The 24,155-nt window shown below is 37.6% G+C and overlaps 1 protein-coding gene across 35 annotated transcripts in view; it reads left to right on the top strand.

Annotated features, from left to right (window-relative positions):
• Positions 1–24,155, top strand: part of RABGAP1L (RAB GTPase activating protein 1 like) — an 831,104-nt gene that overhangs the window by 373,903 nt on the left and 433,046 nt on the right. For 7 of the 35 annotated variants that reach the window (XM_054673513.2, XM_063811081.1, XM_063811088.1 and 4 more), the window contains one exon: positions 6,790–7,859. The exons of the other annotated variants lie outside the window; for them this stretch is intronic. In XM_054673513.2, the coding sequence (XP_054529488.1) occupies positions 6,790–6,897 (108 nt within the window). In that variant the 3' untranslated portion in view covers positions 6,898–7,859. Of the gene's footprint in view, positions 1–6,789; positions 7,860–24,155 lie in introns of those variants that run through there. 35 annotated transcript variants of the gene reach the window in all.

The following is a 24,155-nucleotide window of genomic DNA, read 5'->3' as shown; positions in this document are numbered from 1 at the left end:
CTACAATCTGCCCTGAACCTCCCTTTCCAATCTTAGACCTCATTTCTCTCGTCATACGTGCTGTGGTACAACAATCTCTGAACCCTGCTTTGGGAAAACCATTTCTTTGCTTATGTTGGTACTTCCATTTCTCTTTGCTGTGAACATTTGAACTATTTCCAAAGTCCAGATCAAATGCCTAGTCCCTCTTAGGCTTTCTCCTGCTTTTCAACCTAGGAGTAATTTTTCTCTTTTTTGGTTTCTTTGTAAATCTCTTCTAAATTTTATTAGTATTTAACCCTTCCCTTATAGTTCTTCACACATCTTTTTGTTCTCTGCCAGAATATAAACTACATAAGAATAATCTTTTACATGTTTCCAAACCCAACATTGTCTACTCTGTATCCTGTATAGTTTGTGCCCTGTAAATGTCTACTGAATTGAACTTAAACTTTGAAGTATAACCCTATAGACATACCACTAATCTAGGGACGTTTGTGTACTCTTTCAATGCTACCATGTACTCTTTGAACTGCATCCTGACATTTAATTTTTCTATGACTTAGTATTTTTTAACCCACAAGGTGGTTATAATGATATTTCACTGTGCGCTATAAAATTGTTATGTTATCTTTCAAAGAACTACTTTGAATTCCCTGGGAGACAAATGGTCAAATATATGAAAACCATTATAGAATTTCACCTCTGACATATGGCACAACTTAGAGATAATTTTGTTTAAATGCCAAGTAACCTGGAGCTATAAGTCCCGTAATACCACATAGGTATACATGTTTATGTATGTGTAATCGTTCATGTTTATAACCTCATTTTGTAGTGTGATAGTAGGCTATGGTAAATTTGTCTTAAAATTTTTTAGGAGGCCAAAATTCTTACAGAAAAACATATTAGTGTAGTGTTGAGAGTCTAGGCACTAGAGATAGACTGCCTACGTTCATTAAAAAGTTAAATAAGTTGCCCGGGGTCACACAAAAGACTAAAGAGTGATTTGAACCTAAGTTTCCTCATTTATCATTCAGAATAATAAGAGCTCCTATTTACAGTATAGTTTTCAAGAATAAATTATCTAATACTGGCCCATAGTAAATACATATTTATTATTTTTATTATATTTTCATAGATAAATCATACATAGGCTTAGTTGGAGGTTAAACTTAGTGGTAAAGAACTTAGCATCAGGTAAACCGGGGTTTTATTTTTTATATATTTTTTTCATTTCTTTTTTTTCTTTTTTTTATTATTTTCTTTATTATACGCTAAGTTCTAGGGTACATGTGCACAACATGCAGGTTTGTTACATATGTATACATGTGCCACGTGGGTGTGCTGTACCCATTAACTTGTCATTTACATTAGGTATATCTCCTAATGCTATCCCTTCCCTGTCCCCACACCCCACAACAGGCCCTGGTGTGTGATGTTCCCCACCCTGTGCCCAAGTGTTCTCATGGTTCAATTCCCACCTATGAGTGAGAACATGCGGTGTTTGGTTTAAAATCCTTGTGATAGTTTGCTCAGAATGATGGTTTCCAGCTTCATCCATGTACCTACAAAGGACATGAACTCATCCCTTTTTATGGCTGCATACTATTCCATGGTGTATATGTGCCACATTTTCTTAATCCAGTCTATCATTGATGGACATTTGGGTTGGTTCCAAGTCTGTGCTATTGTGAATAGTGCCACAATAAACATACGTATGCATGTGTCTTTATAACAGCATGATTTATAATCCTTTGGGTTTATACCCAGTAGTGGGATGGCTGGGTCAAATGGTATTTCTAGTTCTAGATCATTGAGGAATCGCCACACTGTCTTCCACAAGGGTTGAACTAGTTTATAGTCCCACCAACAGTATAAAAGTTTTCCTATTTCTCCACATCCTCTCCAGCACCTATTGTTTCCTGACTTTTTAATGATCACCATTCTAACTGGTATGAAATGGTATCTCATTGTGGTTTTGATTTGCATTTCTCTGATTACCAGTGATGATAAGCATTTTTTCATGTGTCTTTTGGCTGCATAAATGTCTTCTTTTGAGAAGTGTCTGTTCATATCCTTTGCCCACTTTTTGATGGGGTAGTTTGATTTTTTCTTGTAAATTTGTTTAAGTTCTTTGTAGATTCTGGATATTAGCCCTTTGTCAGATGGGTAGATTGTAAAAATTTTCTCCCATTCTGTAGGTTGCCTGTTCACTCTGAGGGAAGTTCCTTTTGTTGTGCAGAAGCTCTTTAGTTTAATTAAATCCCATTTGTCTATTTTGGCTTTTGTTGCCATTGTTTTTGGTGTTTTAGTCATGAAGTCCTTGCCCATGCCAGTGTCCTAAATGGTATTGCTTAGGTTTTCCCCTAGGGTTTTTATGGTTTTAGGTCTAACATTTAAGTCTTTAATCCATGTTGAATTAATTTTTGTATAAGGTATACGGAAGGGATCCAGTTTCAGCTTTCTACATATGGCTAGCCAGTTTTCCCAGCACCATTTATTAAATAGGGAATCCTTTCCCCATTTCTTGTTTTTGTCAGGTTTGTCAGAGATCAGATGGTTGTAGATGTGTGGTGTTATTTCTGAGGGCTCTGTTCTGTTCCATTGGTCTATATCTCTGTTTTGGTACCAGTACCGTGCTGTTTTGGTTACTGTAGTCTTGTAGTATAGTTTGAAGTCAGGTAGCGTGATGTCTCCAGCTTTGTTCTTTTTGCTTAGGATTGTCTTGGCAATGTGGGTTCTTTTTTGGTTCAATATGAACTTTAAAGTAGTTTTTTCCAATTCTGTGGAGAAAGTCACTGGTAGCTTGATGGGGATGGCATTGAATCTATAAATTACCTTGGGCAATATGGACATTTTCAAAATATTGATTATTCCTATCCACGAGCATGGAATGTTCTTCCATTTGTTTGTGTCCTCTTTTATTTTATTGAGCAGTGTTTTGTAGTTCTCCTTGAAGAGGTCCTTCACATCCCTTGTAAGTTGGATTCCTAGGTTTTTTATTGTCTTTGTAGCAATTGTGTATGGGAGTTCACTCATGATTTAGCTGTTTGTCTGTTATTGATGTAGAGGAATGCTTGTGATTTTTGCACATTGATTTTGTATTCTAAGACTTTGCTGAAGTTGCTTATCAGCTTAGGGAGATTTTGGGCTGAGATGATGGGGTTTTCTAAATATACAATCATGTCATCTGTAAACAGGGACAATTTCACTTCCCCTTTTCCTAATTGAATACCCTTTATTTCTTTCTCCTGCCTGACTGCCCTGGCCAGAACTTCCAACACTATGTTGAATAGGAGTGGTGAGAGAGGGCATCCCTGTCTTGTGCCAGTTTTCAAAGGGAGTGCTTCTGGTTTTTGCCCATTCAGTATGATATTGGCTGTGGGTTTGTCATAAATAGCTCTTATTATTTTGAGATATGTCCCATCAATAGCTAGTTTATTAAGAGTTTTTAGGCCGGGCGCGGTGGCTCACCACCTGTAATCCCAGCACTTTTGGAGGCCAAGGCAGGCATATCACGAGGTCAGGAGATCGAGACCATCCTGGCTAACACAGTGAAACTCCGTATCTACTAAAAATACAAAAAATTAGCCAGGCAGGGTGACGGGCACCTGTAGTCCCTGCTACTCTGGAGGCTGAGGCAGGAGAATGGCATGAACCCGGGAGGCGGAGCTTGTAGTGAGCCGAGATCATGCCACTGCACTCCAGCCTGGGTGACAGCATGAGACTCCATCTCAAAAAAAAAAAAAAAGAGTTTTTAGCGTGAAAGGCTGTTGAATTTTGTCAAATGCCTTTTCTGCATCTATTGAGATAATCATCTGTTTTTTGTCTTTGGTTCTGTTTATATGATGGATTATGTTTATTGATTTGCGTATGTTGAACTAGCCTTGCATCCCAGGGATGAAGCCAACTTGATCGTGGTGGATAAGCTTTTTGATGTGCTGCTGGATTCGGTTTGCCAGTATTTTATTGAGGATCTTTGCATCGATGTTCATCAGGGATATTGGTCTAAAATTCTCTTTTTTTGTTGTGTGTCTGCCAGGCTTTGGTATCAGGATGATGCTGGCTTCATAAAATGAGTTAGGGAGGATTCCCTCTTTTTCTGTTGATTGGAATAGTTTCAGAAGGAATGATACCAGTTCCTCCTTGTACCTCTGGTAGAATTTGGCTGTGAATCCATCTGGTCCTGGACTTTTTTTGGTTGGTAAGTTATTGATTATTGCCTCAATTTCAGAGCCTTTTATTGGACTATTCAGGGATTCAACTTCTTCCTGGTTTAGTCTTCGGAGGGTGTATGTGTCGAGGAATTTATCCATTTCTTCTAGATTTTCTAGTTTATTTGCGTAAAAGTGTTTATAGTATTCTCTGATGGTAGTTTGTATTTCTGTGGGATCGGTGGTGATATCCCCTTTATCATTTTTTATTGCATCTATTTGATTCTTCTTTCTTTTCTTCTTTATTAGTCTTGCTAGTGGTCTACCAATTTTGTTGATCTTTTCAAAAAACCGCCTCCTGGATTCATTGATTTTTTGAAGGGTTTTTTGTGTCTCTATCTCCTTCATTTCTGCTCTGATCTTAGTTATTTCTTGCCTTCTGCTGGCTTTTGAATGTGTTTGCTCTTGCTTCTCTAGTTCTTTTAATTGTGATGTTAGGGTGTCAATTTTAGATCTTTCCTGCTTACTCTTGTGGGCATTTAGTGCTATAAATTTCCCTCTACACATTGCTTTAAATGTGTCCCAGAGATTCTGGTATGTTGTGTCTTTGTTCTCCTTGGTTTCAAAGTACATCTTTATTTCTGCCTTCATTTCGTTATGTACCTGGTAGTCATTCAGGACAAGGTTGTTCAGTGTCCATGTAGTTGAGCAGCTTTGAGTGAGTTTCTTAATCCTGAGTTCTAGTTTGATTGCACTGTGGTCTGAGAGACAGTTTGTTATAATTTCTGTTCTTTAACATTTGCGGAGGAGTGCTTTGCTTCCAACTATGTGGTCAATTATGGAATAAGGGTGATGTGGTGCTGAGAAGAATGTATATTCTGTTGATTTGGGGTGGAGAGTTCTGTAGGTGTCTATTAGATCTGGTTGGTGCAGAGCTGAGTTCAATTCCTGGATATCCTTGTTAACTTTCTGTCTCATTGATCTGTCTAATGTTGATGGTGGGGTGTTAAAGTCTCCCATTATTATTGTGTGGGAGTCTGAGTCTCTTTGTAGGTCACTCAGGACTTGCTTTATGAATCTGGATGCTCCTGTATTGGGTGCATATATATTTAGGATAGTTAGTTCTTCTTGTTGAATTGATCCCTTTACCATTATGTAATGGCCTTCTTTGTCTCTTTTGATCTTTGTTGGTTTAAAGTCTGTTTTATCAGAGACTAGGATTGCAACCCCTGCTTTTTTTTGTTTTCCATTTGCTTGGCAGATCTTCCTTCATCCCTTTATTTTGAGCCTATGTGTTTCCCTGCCTGTGAGATGGGTTTCCTGAATACAGCACACTGATGGGTCTTGACTCTTTATCCAATTTGACAGTCTGTGTCTTTTAATTGAAACATTTAGCCCATTTACATTTAAAGTAATATGGTTATGTGTGAATTTGAGCCTGTCATTATGATGTTAGCTGGTTATTTTGCTCGTTAGTTGATGCAGTTTCTTCCTAGCCTCGATGGTCTTTACCATTTGGCATGATTTTGCAGTGGCTGGTACCAGTTGTTCCTTTCCATGTTTAGTGCTTCCTTCAGGAGCTCTTGTAAGGCAGGCCTGGTGGTGACAAAATCTCTCAGCATTTGCTTGTTTGTAAAGGATTTTATTTCTCCTTCACTTTTGAAGCTTAGTTTGGCTGGATATGAAATTCTGGGTTGAAAATTCTTTTCTTTAAGAATGTTGAATATTGTCCCCCACTCTCTTCTGGCTTGTAGACTTTCTGCCAAGAGATCCGCTGTTAGTCTGATGGGCTTTCCTTTGTCGGTAACTCGACCTTTCTCTCTGGCTGCCCTTAACATTTTTTCCTTCATTTCAACTTTGGTGAATCTGACAATTATGTGTCTTGGAGTTGCTCTTCTTGAGGAGTATCTTTGTGGTGTTCTCTGTATTTCCTGAATTTGAATGTTGGCCTGCCTTGCTAGGTTGGGTAGGTTCTCCTGGGTAATATCCTGCAGAGTGTTTTCCAACTTGGTTCCATTCTCCTTGTCACTTTCAGGTACACCAGTCAGGTGTAGATTTGTTTTTTTCACATAGTCCCATATTTCTTGGAGGCTTTGTTCGTTTCTTTTTACTCTTTTTTTCTCTAAACTTCTCTTCTTGCTTCATTTCATTCATTTTATCTTCAATCACTGATACCCTTTCTTCCACTTGATTTAATCAGCTGCTGAAGCTTGTGCATGCATCGTGTAGTTCTCTTGCCATGGTTTTCAGCTCCATCAGGTCATTTAAGGTCTTGTCTATGCTGTTTATTCTAGTTAGCCATTCGTCTAATCTTTCTTCATGGTTTTTAGCTTCTTTGCAATGGGTTCAAACATCCTCCTTTAGCTCGGATAAGTTCGTTATTACTGATCATCTGAAGTCTTCTTCTCTCAACTTGTCAAAGTCATTCTCTATCCAGCTTTGTTCTGTTGCTGGCGAGGAGCTGCAATACTTTGGAGGAGAAGAGGCCCTCTGATTTTTAGAATTTTTAGCTTTTCTGCTCTGGTTTCTCCCCATCTTTGTGGTTTTATCTACCTTTGGTCTTTGATGATGGTGACTTACAGATGGGGTTTTGGTGTGGATGTCCTTTCTGTTTGTTAGTTTTCCTTCTAACAGTCACGACCCTCTGTTGCAGGTCTGTTGGAGTTTGCTGGAGGTCCACTCCAGACCCTGTTTGCCTGGGTATCACCAGTGGAAGCTGCAGAACAGCAAATATTGCAGAATGGCAAATGTTGCTGCCTGATCCTTCCTCTGGAAGCTTCATCTCAGAAGGGCACCTGGCTGTATGAGGTGTCGGTTGGCCCCTACTGGGAGGTGTCTCCCAGTTAGACTACTCAGGTGTCAGGGACCCACTTGAGGAGGCAGTCTGTCCATTCTTAGGTCCCAAACTACATGCTGGGAGAACCACTACTCTCTTCAAAGCTGTCAGACAGGGACATTTAAGTCTGCAGAAGTTTCTGCTGCAGTTTGTTCAACTATGCCCTGCCCCCAGTACTGGAGTCTAGAGAGGCAGGCAGGCCTCCTTGAGCTTTGGTGAGCTCCACCCAGTTCAATCTTCCCGGCTGCTTTGTTTACCTACTCAAGCTTCAGCAATGGCGGATGCCCCTCCCTCAGCCTTGCTGACACCTTGCGGCTTGATCTCAGACTGCTGTGTTAGCAGTGAGTGAGGCTGCGTGGGTGTGGGACCCTCCGAGCCAGGTGCGGGATATAATCTCCTGGTGTTCCGTTTGCTAAGACCATTGGAAAAGCGCAGTATTAGGGTGGGAGGGTCCCGATTTTCCAGGTACTATCTGTCATGGCTTCCCTTGGCTAGGAAAGGGAATTCCCCAACCCCTTGCACTTCCCAGGTGAGGCGATGCCCCACGCTGCTCCTTGGGCTGCACCCACTGTGTGACAAGCCCCAGTGAGATGAACCCGGTACCTCTGTTGGAAATGCAGAAATCACCTGTCTTCTGCGTCGCTCACGCTGGGAGCTGTAGACTGGAGCTGTTCCTTTTTGGCCATCTTGGAACCTCGGTTCAAACCTGAGTTGTAATACTCACTCTTCCTGTTGCTGCCTATGTAATTTTGTAGAAGTTACCTAATTGCTTCCAAGCTTCTGTTGGATTTTTTGAGAACTGAATGACATAGTACATTTTGAATGCTTAATGTATTGCTTTGTGCATGGTATTATTTAATAAATATTAGCTTTGGTTATACTTGCAATGTTCTGTTATTTCTCTTTTTCACACATGTTGCTTGCAATCTATATGGCATCTATTTTAGCATTAAAGTAGAAAGTTTTAAGTAGAAAGGTTCTGTCATAAAGAAAAAAAGAATCTTAAGAAGATAAATGTAAGTGGAAATTTAAAGAAAATAAGGCTTTTTTAGATCTAGCCTGTAAACTCTTTTAGACTCTTGAATTTGATATTCTGGTAGCTCTTCCGAGTATTAGGAAAAAAAGTCCTTTAAGCTGCTCTAAAGTTGGGTCTGGAAGCAATACTAGAAAAAGTAGAAACTGGAAAAATTTCACATCTTTAGATCAATGATGTCCAAAGTGAAGAGTATACTATAACCAAGTGGGTGAGAGAACATATTAGACCACCTACTTACATATATTTTATCTAAAAAATTTTAAAGTACAGGTTGATAGTAGTGTATGTAGGTAGCCTATTAGGTATAAATATATTGAGATAGTGACTCAGTTTTATTTTTAAAAAATAGACTATTAAACCACTGCTCTAGAGAATGGCTGTATTAAGCCAAAGTTTTAGTATAAACAAAGTTTAGATATTTGTTGTTCATATAATTTAGATAACACCCAGTTCTGTACATTTATCAGCTCTTTGCTTTCCTCTAATGTGCCATTTGTGATAAGGGGGAATAGGAACTTTTCTCTGAATCCTTTTCCATAGAAGGTGCTTTTAAACATGCCTCTTTCAGTCCTTGCTAGGTAAGGGAATTAGAACCATTAGAATTGCTTTACAAAAATTGAGGAAAAGATGATTTGTTTAGCTATTTGTTTTTAGTAAATTGCATCCTTTGCATTAAGATAAAGCAGTTAAATTAACACAAGGCCAATAGGGATTTTATTAAATTTCCTTTTTAAAACTGAGTTTTGACATAGAGATTTAAAATTAAACAGACCTGTATTCAAATCTTCATTCTTGATTTTGCTAGCTGTGATGTTTCTTTGTGTGTAAAAAGTTAGGGGTATAATTACAGTAGCCTTTTCCTGCTACCACCTGGCATTTAGCAGACCAGTTCTCAGTGAATGTGAGCGTTGATTATTTTTAAGGTGGTAGAGAGCTGATGAAAAGAGCAAGTAAGCCTGGGTGAGGTGACTCACACCTGTAATCCTGGTACTTTGGAAGGCCGAGGCAGGAGGATCACTTGAGCCTACGAGTTTGAGACCAGCCTAGGCAATGTAGCGAGACCTCATCTCTGCAAAAAAATAAAAAATTAGCTGGATGTGATAGTGTGTGCCTGTATGCCCAGGTACTTAGGTGGCTGAGGTGGGAAAATCGCTTGAGCACAGGAAGTTGAGGAAGCAGTGAGCTGTGATTGTGCTACTGTACTTCATCCTAGGCAACAGAGTGAAACACTGTCTAAAAGAAAAGAAGAAAAGAAATATATCTTATACCATAGAGCTTAACTTTCTTTAAATGTGTGTAAATTGAAAGTAATTCTGTGTTCTTTTAGACATGGGGAATTTATCTGCGAAGTTTGGATATGGAGTCATTGTATTTGTATTTAAATTGACCTTAGATGCATCAGTTTATTACCTATTACATAGTATTTGAAAATAATCATATTTATTTTGTCTTTTAGCAACAGATGAAATTTAGTCTTACACCGAGACAGACTATTCACCTAGTTAAACATGAAGGGTCTATGAAGGTCTCCATGACACCCTGTAACCAGCTGCAATTTGACATTAGACTTGATGTTCTGATTACTTATACTTTTTGTTTTAGTTCCTTTCCTGAGCCTGAATTGTACAAATATGTCCTAAAACACCAACTTATTAAGAGGCTTAATGCCTGTTAAATGCGTCAGTGCTCTTGGCAGCTTAGCATGAGTGCTTTCTTTGCATGGGAGGTTGCAGTTTAGAAGCAACTTTATGGATCATTTCCCAGGTTGATGTTACATATGTTCATTTTACAACCTGTGTGCATAATCTCTCAGGGTAAAGGTAATTAAGAGAAAGCATAATCTACAGAATTGAAGCCAAGTAATCTAAGATTCTGTTTTTAAACTCTTTGCTATATAACATTAGTTAAGTTGTTTACCCTCTTAATTTATCCATTTGTAAAATGATAGTTTTTGTTTTTAAAGTGCTCTATTACCCTTACTTTAAAGGTCCTGTCTACCATATATTTAAAACTATAAGTGGAAATAATGAAGAAACTCTGAACTTGCTTTTGCTTATATATGGATATATCATATTATATGCCTAAGATTGGAGATAAATTTTATAACCTGATTTTCTCATGGCAGTGTACAAATGAAATTATTCTGTAAGTTTTTCAAAACAGTAAAATCACTATTTTTCATCTTTTTGTGAGATGTACTTTTTTCATACCCACAGAAATTTGCAGAGGGCTTCTGCATACCACCCATCTTCCAATATTTCAGTATTTGGCTAGGTTCCCCTCATTTTGCTTAATTATTCATTTTGGTTGGAAAGTTTAACTGCCACTGAAACTTCAGATTCTATATCCTTACCACTTTCCTGATTTTTAAGTTTAACATTCAGTAATTATTTGATGTTTATTTTAGCTGCATAGGTTTAAGTAACACTAAAAGTATACCTGAATCTCTAGGTAGCATATTTACAAGCTTAGTTAGAAGTACCAAAAAGGGCTTAGAAAATAATTTAAAACTACAATAGTGATCTAAAGTTTTTAATGATTTTTCAATTATGAAAATGTTTTACTATTGTGCTTATCCCATGAAGATTTAAAAATTTAGTGGCCGATACTTGAAATTGTATAGGTAGATAGGATACAGCATATGTTATTTTCAGTGTATCTAAAACCATGAACTTGGGTCCTGTGTGAGTGCAAAGTGGATACTGAAAACTAGTTTAATTTCCTCAGATTCATCTGATAGGTTATATCCTACTCAAAAATGACAGGAAAGCCAAAGGCTACTATGTTAGCCATTTCTGCTGACTCTTATTGGTATCCTGTACCCTATACTTCTTAAACAGATTACATTTTTTCAGTATACTAGTAGATCTCAAAAGGAGATAGAAGAAGCAGGGTTATTTCTCCAGGGTAGAGTATTGTTTTGACTATTTCAATTTTTTCTTACTGTACATTATAGAAAGTAAACTCAACAAAATTTTCTTTCAGAGGATGGGAAAGTGGTGGCTGTAGGTACTTGAAAGATAACATAAGAAAGCATTAAAGGAGGAGACTGGATTTTAAACATTGGAATGCAATCCTATTTAGATATTGTAACATAGCATTCTCGTAAAGAGAAAAGCCACTGCAAGTCTCTACAAAGTTGGCCACCATTCCAGGCTAAATTTTAGAAGTATGTAGAGATGAAGTAAAAATCTGAGACTTTTAGTATAGCTCTTGAGATCTCAAGAAATGGAACAAGCTGAAGAAGTAAAACTATTGAAAAGCCAAGCCAACTTGTTGCTGAATTCCCTAAACCAAGAATAATTTCAGAAGCTTAATTTTTTTCCTACAAATAGTATAGAAGAATTAACATTACCATTAAATAGGGGTTGAGCACTATACCAGTCTGAAACCCTTGAGATTAAAACTAGCTAGAAGACAAGCTGCAGAAGACAAGGCAGTTTATAATCCCTTCCTTCAGCCTCACCCAAGGTTTTGGAAATAATCTTATGATAGCTGAGAGTAAGCCAGGTGCAGTGGCATTCCCTGTAGATCCAGCTACTTGGGAGGCTGAGGTGGGAGCATTGCTTGAGCCCATGAGTTGAAGGCTGCAGTGCACTGTGATCATACTGTAAATAGCTACTACACTTCAGCTTGGGCATCATAGTGAAACCCCATCTCTAACAATAATAATAACATTTTAAAATAAATTATTAAAATTTCACATTTAGAATTACTTTTCTACTACAGTAATTGGTACCTCAGTCACTTAAAATGGTAACACTAGTTGAGAATTATACCTCCACAAATATATATCTAGATAATCCATTATGTTGTCTCTAGCAGATTTTTCTGAGGAAAACCAAAAGGAGGATTGGTAATTAAAAGTAGTTAATTTTTACATTCAAGAAAGGAAAGGACTATTCTTTGAACAAAGTCCCAAGTCATGAATAAGTAATCACCAGTAATTAGAAATCACTTTTGATCAGTACACATGACGTGAAAATCAGCCAATCAGTGACAGCCTCACTCCAGTGGCCATGCTTCTGAAAATCATCGAGTCCACAACAGCCTTACTCCAGTAACTATCTTCTGCAAATTAGCAAATCAACGATAGTCCTAGGCTTCTGAAAGTCAGCCAGCGACTACTCTTGTATGTTCTGCATACTGACTCATTATTTGTCATTAAAAATTCAATGGACAAAAGAACAAAGTATGTCTGATGTGGCTGCTTTAGAGGCCAGGATCTAAATGGACCCAAGATTCCTAGTTAGCATCTGATAGAACTTTTAGATAGAAAGTCAGCAAGGATATAAAAGATCTGAGTAACACAACCAACCTACAGAATCTAACTGGCATTTATAAAACCCGCTACCAAGCTGGGCGCGGTGGCTCACACCTGTAATCCCAGCACTTTGGGAGGCCAAGGCAGGTGGATCACGAGGTCTGGAGATTGAAATCATCCTGGCTAACACGGTGAAACCCCGTCTCTGCTAAATATATATATATACACACACACACATATATATACACATATATATACACACATATATATACACACACATATATATACATATATACACATATATATACATATATACATATATATACACACACATATACATATATACACACACATATATATATACACACACAAAAAATTAGCCTGGCATGGTGGCACACGCATGTAGCCGCAGCTACTCGGGAGGCTGAGGGAGGAGAATTGCTTGAACCTGGGAGGCTGAGGTTGCAGTGAACCGAGATCGCACCACTGCACTCCAGCCTGGGCGACAGAGCAAGACTCCATCTCAAAAAAACAAAAGAAACAAAACAAAAACCACTCTACCCAACAAGAGTAGAATATGAGTGGAACATCACCAAGGTAGATCCCATCCTGGGCCATTAAACAAGCCTCAACATATTTAAAAGAATTGAAATCATATAGAGTATGTTGTCTGACCACAGTAGATTCAAAGTAGAAATCAGTAACAGACAACAGGGGAAAAATGATCCATGGGTCAAAGAGGAAGTCTCAAAGGAAATTTAAAAATACATACAACTGAATGAAAATAATATATATCAAAATATGTGGGAGGTAGTTAAACCTCCCACATGTGTGCTGACAGGGAAGTGTACAGCAGTAAGTGCTCACTTTTGAAATGAGGAAGGTTCTCAGATCAATAGTGTAAGTTTCTTTCTCAAGGAACTACTAAGTTTCTATGTAAGAGACTAGAAAAAGAAGAGAAAATAAACCCGAAGTAAGCATAAATAAATAAATAATGAAGACAAAAACAGAAATTGAAGAAATTGAAAATACAAAAACAAGAGAGAAAAACCATGAAACAAAAGCTATTTTTGGAAAAAAAATTAATAAAATTGGTAAACCTTTGACAAGACTGAAAAATCTAAGAAGGGAAGGCCTGAATCACCAATATCAGAAATGGAATAGTGGATATCAGTACAGATCCTGCAGCCATTAAAAAGTTAACAAGAAAACACTATAAACAACTTGATACCCATAATTTAGAAGAAATGAATCAATTCTTTGAAAACCACAGACTACCAAAATTCAACCAAGGTGAAATAGACAATCTGAATAGCTATTTAACCATTGAAGAAATTAAGTAATTTAAAAGCTCCTGAAAAAGAAATCACCGTGTCAAGATATTTCTTCTTTTTTAAAAAAGATATTAATACATGTTTAATAACATTCATTTTATCCTTTCCATTTTGGCATGGCACATGATCTTCATCTGGATTTATATTTTATGTGATAAATGATTTTTTAATTTAAGTTCAAGGGTACAAGTGCAAGTTTGTTACGTAGGTAAACTTGTGTGGTGGGGGTTTTTGTATAGATTATTTCATCACCCAGGTATTAAGCCTAGTATTCGTTAGTTGTCTTTCTTGATTATCTCCCTCCTTCCACCCTCCCCCTCCACCCTCCAAAAGGCCCCAGTATGTTGTTTCCCTCTATGTGTCCTTGTGTTCTCATCATTTAGCTCCCACTTATAAGTGAGAACATGTGGTATTTGGTTTTCTGTTCTTGTGTTAGTTTACTAAGGATAATGGCCTCCTGCTCCATCCATGTCCCTGCAAAGGACATAATCTCATTCTTTTTTATGACTGTATAGTATTCCATGGTGTATATGTACACCATGGAAAGAATGAGATAAAAAAGAATGAGATCCTATACACCATGAAATACCAATACTCTTTATCCAGTCTATCACTGATGGGCATTTAGGTTCGTTCCATGTGTTTGCTTTTGTGAATAGTGCTGCAGTGAACACATGCGTGCATGTGTCTTTATAACAGTATGATTTATATTCCTCCGGGTATATACTCAGTAATGGGTTTGCTGAGTCAAATGGTATTTCTGTCTTTAGGTCTTTGAAGATTCACCACACTATCTTCTACAATGGTGGAACTAATTTACACTCCCATCAACAGTGTATAAGCGTTCCTTTGTCTCCATAACCTCACCAGCATCTGTTATTTTTTGACTTTTTAATAACAGCCATTCTGACTGGTGTGAGATGGTATCTCATTATGGTTTCAATTTGCATATCTCTAATGTAATGATCAGTGATGTTTAGCTTTTTTCCATATTATTTTTGGCCACATATATGTCTTCTTCTGGGAAGTAACTGTTCATGTTCTTTGCCCACTTTTTAATGAGGTTTTTTTTTCTTATAAATTTGTTTAAGTTCTTTATAGATGCTGGATATTAGACGTTTGTCAGATGCATAGTTTGCACAAATTTTCTCCCATTCTATAGGTTGTCTATTTAATCTGCTGATAGTTTGTTTTGCCAGGCAGAAGCTCTTTAGTTTAATTAGATCCCATTTGTTGATTTTTGCTTTTCTTGCAATTGTTTTTGGCATCTTTGTCATGAAATATTTACCTGTGCCTACACTGCAAATGGTATTGCCTAGGTTATCTTCCAGGGTTTTTGCAGTTTTACGTTTTGCGTTTAAGTCTTTAATCCATCTTGACTTGATTTTTGTATGTAGTATAAGGAAGGCATCCAGTATCAATCTTGTGCATATGGCTAGCCAGTTATCCCAGCCAAGATATTTCACTAGTGAATTTTACCGCACATTTTAGGAGAAATTAACTTCAAGTTCACAAAATCTCTTCTAGAAAAGAGAAGAGGAGGGAACACTTCCTGACTGATTTTATGAAGCTAATGTTATTACTCTAAAACAGACAGATCGTACAGAAAAATAAAACTATAGACCATTATTTCTCACAAATGTACATGTAAACATTTTCAGTAAGAATCATAATGCAGAAATCCTCAACAAGAATCATAGAATTAGGGTCAGGTGCAGTGGCTGATGCCTGTAATCCCAACACTTAGGAAGGCAGAGGCAGGCAGATTTCTTGAGCCCAGGAGTTTGAAACCAGCCTGGGCAATATGGCGAAATTCCATCTCTACAAAAATTAGCTGGACGTGGTGGCACACACCTGTAGTCCCAGCTACTTGGCAGGGCTGAGGTGATAGAATTTGGGCCGGGGAGGTCGAATCTGCAGTGAGCTGAGGTCATGCCACTTGCACTGCAGCCAGGGTGACAGAGTGAGACCTTGTCTCAAAAAAATAAAGAAGCATAGAATTAGAAGGAATTACAATCAATATTCCTCCTCTTCAAGATTAATAAAGATTGCAACTTTAATGGCAACCTCAATTCCGTGCTGTTTTAGTTACTCCTCCTATAGTCTGAAAATGAATTGATTTAAGGCAAATTCAGTAGGTTTTTACAGTTTCATTTGTCATCAGTGTTTTTCAAATATAAGTACTTTTGCAAATTGGACCAAATTCTTGGTGCAATTTAAAAACTTGGGCCTTCTATCATTTGCCTATTTTGAGAAAGGCTATTTCCCTTTTCTTTGATTTTCTATTTTTTAGAGTGTTGAACCTACTTAATCTGAAGTTTACCTCCCTTTTAAAGGAAGTGTCTAGAAGTGTTTCTGGCAATGTGTTCATAATTAGGTTAAATTTTCCTCTTGATAACCTGGTGGCTGTAGAACTGAAATCAGTGTGAGTTAAAATAATCTTAGTGTGTCTGTGTCCCCTTGGCATTTGTAAAGGAGTTCCTTGAAATTTTGTATTGGTATATTTTAAAATATCAGTACTTTTATTTCAAAGTAAAATATGCCATAATATGTTTTATAGGATGAAGTGTTTGTTTTTTATTTATACACTATAATTACATGTTGTATCACCTTCTTTGAAAAGACATATTTTAAAATAATATCTCAATTTTAGGCAAAGCACATTCCTAGAAGTTTAAAATTAACATTTTCTGTCTAAATTAAGGAGTTAATTTTCTGTGAAAATAAAATGTTTGTAGGGGGTGAGTCTTATCACATATCACAGATCATACTTGTTTTAAAGGAAGAAAATGAAAGTCATCTTTAAATTTAGTTGGTGACATAAGCAGAAAGCATGTTTACTTTTTGATACTTAATAACACTTGAGGTAATAATTAACAATGATAATTTCCTAATCTTTTTTGCATTGTTGTAATTAAGCTTACACTTGGAGTTTCCAAGGCCAACATGTAAGGAATTGCTCTTTAATTAGGTTTCCAACAGTTAGAATAAGCAAAAGGATGGCTCGTCTATGACATTGCAGTGTGTCCTGATAGAGTTCCCTTAGTTATGGTTAATGCAAATAAAGAAAACAGCAAGCATACTTTCACAATTTTATATTTTCTGTATAAATGAGAATTCTTATTTTTAGAGAAGTGTATTGAAAAGTAATAACACAAATTAAATAAATGGAATAGACTATAAATTTAGGGCCATTTAAAAAGGATTACATGTATGCCAAGGTGCAAATTATCATTCATACTCAATTTCAGCTGTTACTCATCACTGCTTAACCTACTCTTGAGTAATAACAACATTCTTTAAGCTTTAAAACATTCTCTAATGTGTTTTTAATATAGACAGAATACCCATCATTAGCTTTATGGCAAAAGCCCTTGCAATCATTTATTTCCCTTAATCACGTAAGCATCAAAAATTTATTGATCACCTGGTCTAATTATATGTAGTGTTGTAAGTATGTCTCAGGATTCATTCAACAAACATTTGTTGAGCATTTATTATGTAACAAGAAAAATGTATGTCCCCCCCCCACCAAAAAAAAGTATGTTCCCTTTCTTTAATGTTTACTGTGAATAGTGAAGATATAGATATACATAGAAAGACAACTAATAATTCATGGAAGGAAATTATCAGTGTTGACTCTCAATTTGGGGAAGAGTTTTGAAGAGAAAAAAGATCACTTTTGGTTTGCAGTGGATATTGATAGTCTCAAAGGTGATGGAATCTCTGTGTAAAGATGATTTTGATAAAGGAAGGATTTAGGGACTACATTATGGTAGAGAACCGAGAGTGAAATTATAGGAATGGGAAAGAATATGTCTCCTATTCTTTTTCAGGAGAAGTGACTATGTCAGTTTGTTTGGAGTGCAAAGTTCATCACAGTAGATGAATGAATGGTTAGAAAAGAAAGGTATTAGGGACTGGATATTGTAGGACTATGTTTGGATCATATAGTGGGAATGAAATATAAAAGCTGAGTTCTTTTGCCTTTTTTTTTTTTTTAAGATGGAATCTTGCTCTGTCACCAAGGCTAGAGTGCAGTGGCACGATCTTGGCTCACTGCAACCTTCACCTCCTAGGTTCAAGCGATTCTCCTGCCTCAGCCTCCTGAGTAGCTGGGATTAAAGGTGCCCGCCACTGTGCCCGGCTAATTTTTGTATTTTTAGTAGAAATGGGGTTTCACCATCTTGGCCAGGTTGGTCTCGAACTCCTGACCTCATGATCTGCCCACTTTGGCTCCACAAAGTGCTGGGATTACAGGCGTGGGCCACCACTCCTGGCCTCTTTTGACTTTGAAAAATTATTTCATTACATATGTTCATTTTAGAAAGATTAGAATATACTGATGAAGAAAAAGTAGAAAATAATAACGCAAAATCAAAGTTTTTAGAAATGCTTATTTGGTGTTATCCAGGATGGATGAAATAAAAGGATGACTGAAGGTGGGAGGCCAGTTAGGAGGCTGTTTTGGTAGTCTTCTTTCCCTCTTCCCCATCCTGTACTCTTTTCTTTTATCAAATGGTTGTACTGGTGGCAAAAGCTTGAAATTTGAGGAGTCAGAGCCAAAAGAAGGATGCAGCCTGAATAGTAACTCTGGGATCAGGTTACACAGTTGAAATAATAGACATTACACATTACTTTTCTTTCCTGGGTCTTGAGGAAGTTCTTTAGTGAGGGCTCAAGAAATTTGGAAATATTTGTAGATGGATGAAGTAAGTTCAACTTTGGTGATGGCTTTATGCAGTTTGATAAGTGCACATTTCTCCGAGTACAAACTTATGGGAACATTATTGGTGGTGAGAAGGAGGAATCTGGAGATTTGTACTAATGAGTTAGTGGCATTTTTGTAGAGGGAGATTCACATCTCTGAATTCTTCAACCATCCCAAAATTGAGCATGTCACAGAATCTTTCTGGCTAACAGAAAGCTGTAGGTTGTTACATCCTTTAATGCCATATGTCTGCAAAGGATCTTATCTCATCTATATATACTCTTGAATGACATGAACTGGCACATTTATGACTAGTGCAAAGGGACTAACTCGCATTCGCATGCAAATTTCTGTGGCTGGAAAGGTCAGCCCGACTGGCTTGTGCAGCAACCTTTACCATTGCCCTTGTTTGATAATGCTGTGAATTTCCCACGATTTTCCTAAGTGTAGCTTGGAGGTTCCACTCAAGATCAAGCCTGAGATTCCCCATGAACTCTTCAGGACTATGGCAGGTCTAATATCTTCAATTTGGACATTATCAACTGCCTTGCTGATGCCTTGATTGAGGCTGAGTGATACCAGTGTGTATCTGCTGGATACAAATATCACTTCTGTCATTCTGATGGCCATGTGTATCTCTTGCTTAGGTAGCATTTCTGGCCTGAACCAGTGATAGGCTATATACCACCAGAGTATCCTCCAGAAATTCTTCTCCTTACTTCTGTGACCCTACCCCATCCCCGTCATTCTACTTCTACTACTTTGGGGAACTGTGGCTCCACCATAACCTTGATGTAAGAGCAGGTGCTAGCACCCCATTGAATATTCCCACTTAGATCATATCAGAGACTGTACCTGAATTATATCATCCTGTTGTTCTCATGGCCAGATATGGGGGCAGCCAGCCCAAGCTAGGATCCCAGTGGTTTCTTTAGCTTTATACCAAGCTTGAATGAACTAGAGATGTTGCCCAAGAATTCTAAGCCTCTGGAGACTAAACTGCCTGTCTAAATCCTTATAGGAATACAGACTCATTCTTAGGAGTTAGAGTTTTACATCCTTCAGGATATACATTGGAAAAGAACAATTGCTCTGCCAGGAGGGCTGCTGCTTTTTGATTGAGAAAGATGATGCGGCCATGGAAAGCACATGGACCACATCAGCTTGGGGTCAGGGTTATCAGAGGGCACGCAGTTCCAGTGCTACCACCTGAGCACTCTTCTTCAGAAGAAAAAGCACTCCAGCTTAATCCTTGTATTTTAACTATTCCCAATTTAAAGAGTTACACTGCAGCCTTTTGCTGCCACTTCCTTATCCCCTGAAGGGGAATGGGATAAGGAAAACATTCTCCTTTCCCTGAAGAGTTTCCCTTGAAAATTGAAGAGAGAAAAATTTTAAGTCATCAGATAAAGGCAAGGGCAGTTCATCCGTATTACTCTTTGAGGCACGGATATATCTCAATTAAAAGCTGTGTTAATTTTCCCACAGTTCAGTTGTATTGACCTTTTTCATTCAAAAGGTCCAGCCTGGGGCTGCATGCCAGCCAACTTGGTGCTTTCTGTAAAAGCCATGATGTTTTCTCTCAGCCTAAGGAAATTCTTTGTGCTGTTTTATAGCTTTACTGCCAGAGTAAGTTATAATTGCCATTGAATCAATATATATAGCTTAATAAGTTTGCTGCTTTACCCAGTTTAATCTTGTCTCATTTTCAAAGTTTGCCAAGAGTTACCCTAGAGAGACAAATATTCTTTCTGTGTCTTCTATCATTCTGTTGACCTTCATAGTTGATTTGGCTGATCTTTCTAAACAAAGGAAGACCAATTAATGGTTAAAGGTAGAAGTATCTGGACCTCTACTCCAAATAAAAGCTTTCAAGTTACATTTGGAGATGATACTCTTGAATATTTTTTAACCATACTGTGTCTCTTAAACAAATGCTGCTCCTTACCCATAACATGCTAATTAATACCTTATATATCTCATTCCTGATAATGAAAAGTTACTAGTACCATGGTGTTGGGAGGTTCATTCCCGTGGGCATTATATGAGGCCAGAAGAAAACAAAGACATGACAAATCTATAGACTTATGGTTCAGGCAGATACTTTCTTTAGTTTTTTTCTCAGTCATTATGAATCTTGCATTCTAGACAAATGTAGATGTCTTTCTCTCAGAGTAAATAATGGAAGAAACCTGAAGGTATCAAGTTAGCTCTCTGTTGACAGAGAAAGAAGGAATTACCTATCTGGAAATAATCTGTTCAGTATAGTTTTATTGTCAGAGTAAGTTAAAATGAATGATTCTGCCAAAATGTCAAGAATGGGTCACCTAGGCATCCTTTCCAGAAAAGGGGCATCTAGTCAGTCATCCTTTCCAAGCTATGCTTTTGTTACTTAAGTATTCACTGAAATGTAAATACCATGTGTTTTATCATGTTTTATACTCTGAAAGTATCATTTTACTAATATGTTTTTGAAATAGGTACTATATTTTCTATTGCTCATATTATCATATTATCATAAGTCTTAGAACTTTATCTATTCAAGGTAATAAAAATTTCAACTTTGGTCTGCCCAGACTGTAGAAAACCAAGCATTGACACACACATAAAAATATGTATATACACATACAGAACATTTACTTTATCAAAAAGAAGAGTGCATAGGGGCTTCAGATCACTGTATTGTGAAGGGACTTATCCGCATCTTTGATAATTTAGGAGAGAGTATCTTAAAATAACCTTTTTATGTTCTGGACACCAAACTGTGCTGGACTGGTAACATATTAAGAATATGCTTAAAACATTCTTTCAATGGAAATATTACCTTTTTAAAATATTTTAAATTTCAAGACGGTAGAAGTCCATTTTCTTGTACTGTTGAGTGAGATTGAAGATAAGACTAGGGAATTGAGTGGAAGAAATAATTTCATTTGAGCCATTCCATTTCACGTCTTTCCTAAATGGTCAATTCTTTTGGTTCTGGTTCTATTGAAGTCCTCATGATGAGAAACAGGGTTAGTAAAGCCAAAAGCATGACCTGGGAACAATAATGGGTTATTGATTCTGCCAGAAGTCCACCTACCAGTGGCCCTGGCACTGTGAGAATAGAGCAGGCACATGTATCCAAAAAAGTTCCCTTTTGGCCAAGTGTGGTGGCTCACGCCTGTAATCTCAGCACTTTGGGAGGCCTAGGAGGGCAGATCATGAGGTCAGGAGTTCGAGACCAGCCTGGCCAACATGGTGAAACCCTGTGTCTACTAAAAATAGAAAAAATTAGCCAGGTGTGTTGGCACATGCCTGTAATCCCAGCTACTTGGGGGGCTGAGGCAGGCAATTGCTTCAGCCCGGGAGGCAGAGGTTGCAGTGAGCTGAGACCACGCCACTGCACTCTAGCCTGGGCAACAGGGCGAGACTCTGTCTCAGGAAAAAAAAAAAAAAAAAAAAAAGTTTCCTTTTATGAAAGCTGTATTTCAGGATTGACAATTGCAATTCCCTTTTGGGTTTCTGTGTCAAGAAGACTTTTTTTTCCTACCACGTTTCCTCATCCTGCAGACTACACTAAACTGTGTCTCCACCTTCACCCCCTCAAAATATACCCAAGTGTAGTATTCATGGTAGTCCCATATATCAGTTCTTTTTTCAGTCACATCAAAGTTATGCAACTGGTGGGTGCCCCATCCTATGAGTTAAGAATTTAAGAACTGTGAATAGAAAAGAATATTGGGACTGGTGGGTGACACAGTAAATAAGTAAGCTGAGAATAGGGGCAGGGGAATCTACTTTGTAAGTCGTGTTAATTGTGATGATTCTGGGAGGCAGAATTGCTGCTGATGGAGAACCACTACTTTATTTATTTACTTTTTTCAGCTTTTATTTTAGCTTCAAGGGATACATGTGCAGATTGTTACATGAGTAAATTGTGCAATGCTGAGGTGTAATGTACAAATGGTCTCATCACCCAGGTAGTGAACATAGTACCCAATAAGTAGTTTTTCGGCCATCCTCCCCTTCGCACCCTCCCCCTTCTAGTAGTCCTCAGTGTCTGTTGTTCCCATCTTTATGCCCATGTGTACTCAGTGTTTAGCTCCTGATTATAAGTGAGAACATGTGGTATTTGGTTTTCTGTTCCCGTGTTAATTTGCTTAGGATAATGGCCTCTAGCTGCATCCATGTTGCTTCAAAAGGACATGATTTCAGAGAACCACTGCTTTAAATCACATAAATTATTTACGGAAACATACTTCTTGTAATGCAGTTAGTCTTATTTTGCCACAGTGGAGTTACTTATGTGTGTAAATAAAATTTAGAGCCAGGGTGAACAAACAAGGCCCTGAGGTCAAATCTGGCCTGCCTTGTGTTTTGTAATAAAGTTTGTCTCTGTTTGCAGATGACATGATTGTATATTTAGAAAAACCCATTGTCTCAGCCCAAAATCTCCTTAAGCTGATAAGCAACTTCAGCAAAGTCTCAGGATACAAAATCAGTGTGCAAAAATCACAAGCATTCCTATGCACCAAAAACAGACAGCCAAATCATGAGTGAACTCCCATTCACAATTGCTATAAAGAGAATAAAATACCTAGGAATACAACTTACAGGGATGTGAAGGACCTCTTCAAGGAGAACTAGAAACCACTGCTCAAGGAAATAAGAGAGGACACAAACAAATGGAAAGACATTCCATGCTCGTGGATAGGAAGAATCAGTATCGTGAAAATGGCCATACTGCCCAAAGTTATTTATAGATTCAATGTTATCCCCATCAAGCTACCACTGCCTTTCTTCACAGAATTGGAAAAAATTACTTTAAACTTCATATGGAACCAAAAAAGAGCCCACATAGCCAAGACAATCCTAAGCAAAGAGAACAAAGCTGGAGGCATCATGCTACCTTACTTCAAACTATACTACAAGGCTACAGTAACAAAAACAGCATGGTACTGGTACCAAAACAGATACATAGACCAATGGAACAGAACAGAGGCCTCAGAAATAACACCACACATCTACAAACATCTGATCTTTGACAAACCTGGCAAAAGCAATGGGGGAAAGATTCCCTATTTAATAAATGGTGTTGGGAAAACTGGCTAGCCATAAGCAGAAAACTGAAACTGAACCCCTTCCTTACACCTTATACAAAAATTAACTCATGATGGATTAAAGACTTAAACATAAGACCTAAAACCATAAAAATCCTAGAAGAAAACCTAGGAAATAACATTCAGGACATAGGGATGGGCAAAGACTTCATGTCCAAAACACTGAAAGCAATGGCAACAAAAGCCAAAATTGACACATGGGATCTAATTAAACTAAAGAGCTTCTGCACAGAAAGAGACAGTATCATCAGAAGGAACAGGAAATCTACAGAATTGGAGAAAATTTTTGCAATCTATCCATCTGACAAAGGGCTAATATCCAGAATCTACAAAGAACTTAAACAGATTTACAAGAAACAAACAACCCCATCAAAAAGTGGGCAAAGCATATGAACAGACACTTCTCAAAAGAAAGACATTTATGCAGCCAACAAACATATGAAAAAAATGCTCATCGTCACTGGTCATTAGAGAAATGCAAATCAAAACCACAATGAGATAACAATCTCACACCATTTAGAATGGCGATCATTAAAAGGTCAGGAAACAACAGATGCTGGAGAGGATGTAGAGAAACAGGAAAGCTTTTGCACTGTTGGTGGGGGTATAAATTAGTTCAACCATTGTGGAAGACAGTGTGGTGATTCCTCAAGGATCTAGAACTAGAAATACCATTTGACCCAGCAATCCCATTACTCAGTATACACCCAAAGGATTATCAGTCATTCTGCTATAA

Source organism: Pan troglodytes, chromosome 1, assembly GCF_028858775.2.
Source record: "Pan troglodytes isolate AG18354 chromosome 1, NHGRI_mPanTro3-v2.0_pri, whole genome shotgun sequence".
Lineage (NCBI taxonomy): Eukaryota > Metazoa > Chordata > Mammalia > Primates > Hominidae > Pan > Pan troglodytes.
This window is presented reverse-complemented; position numbering and strand designations above follow the sequence as displayed.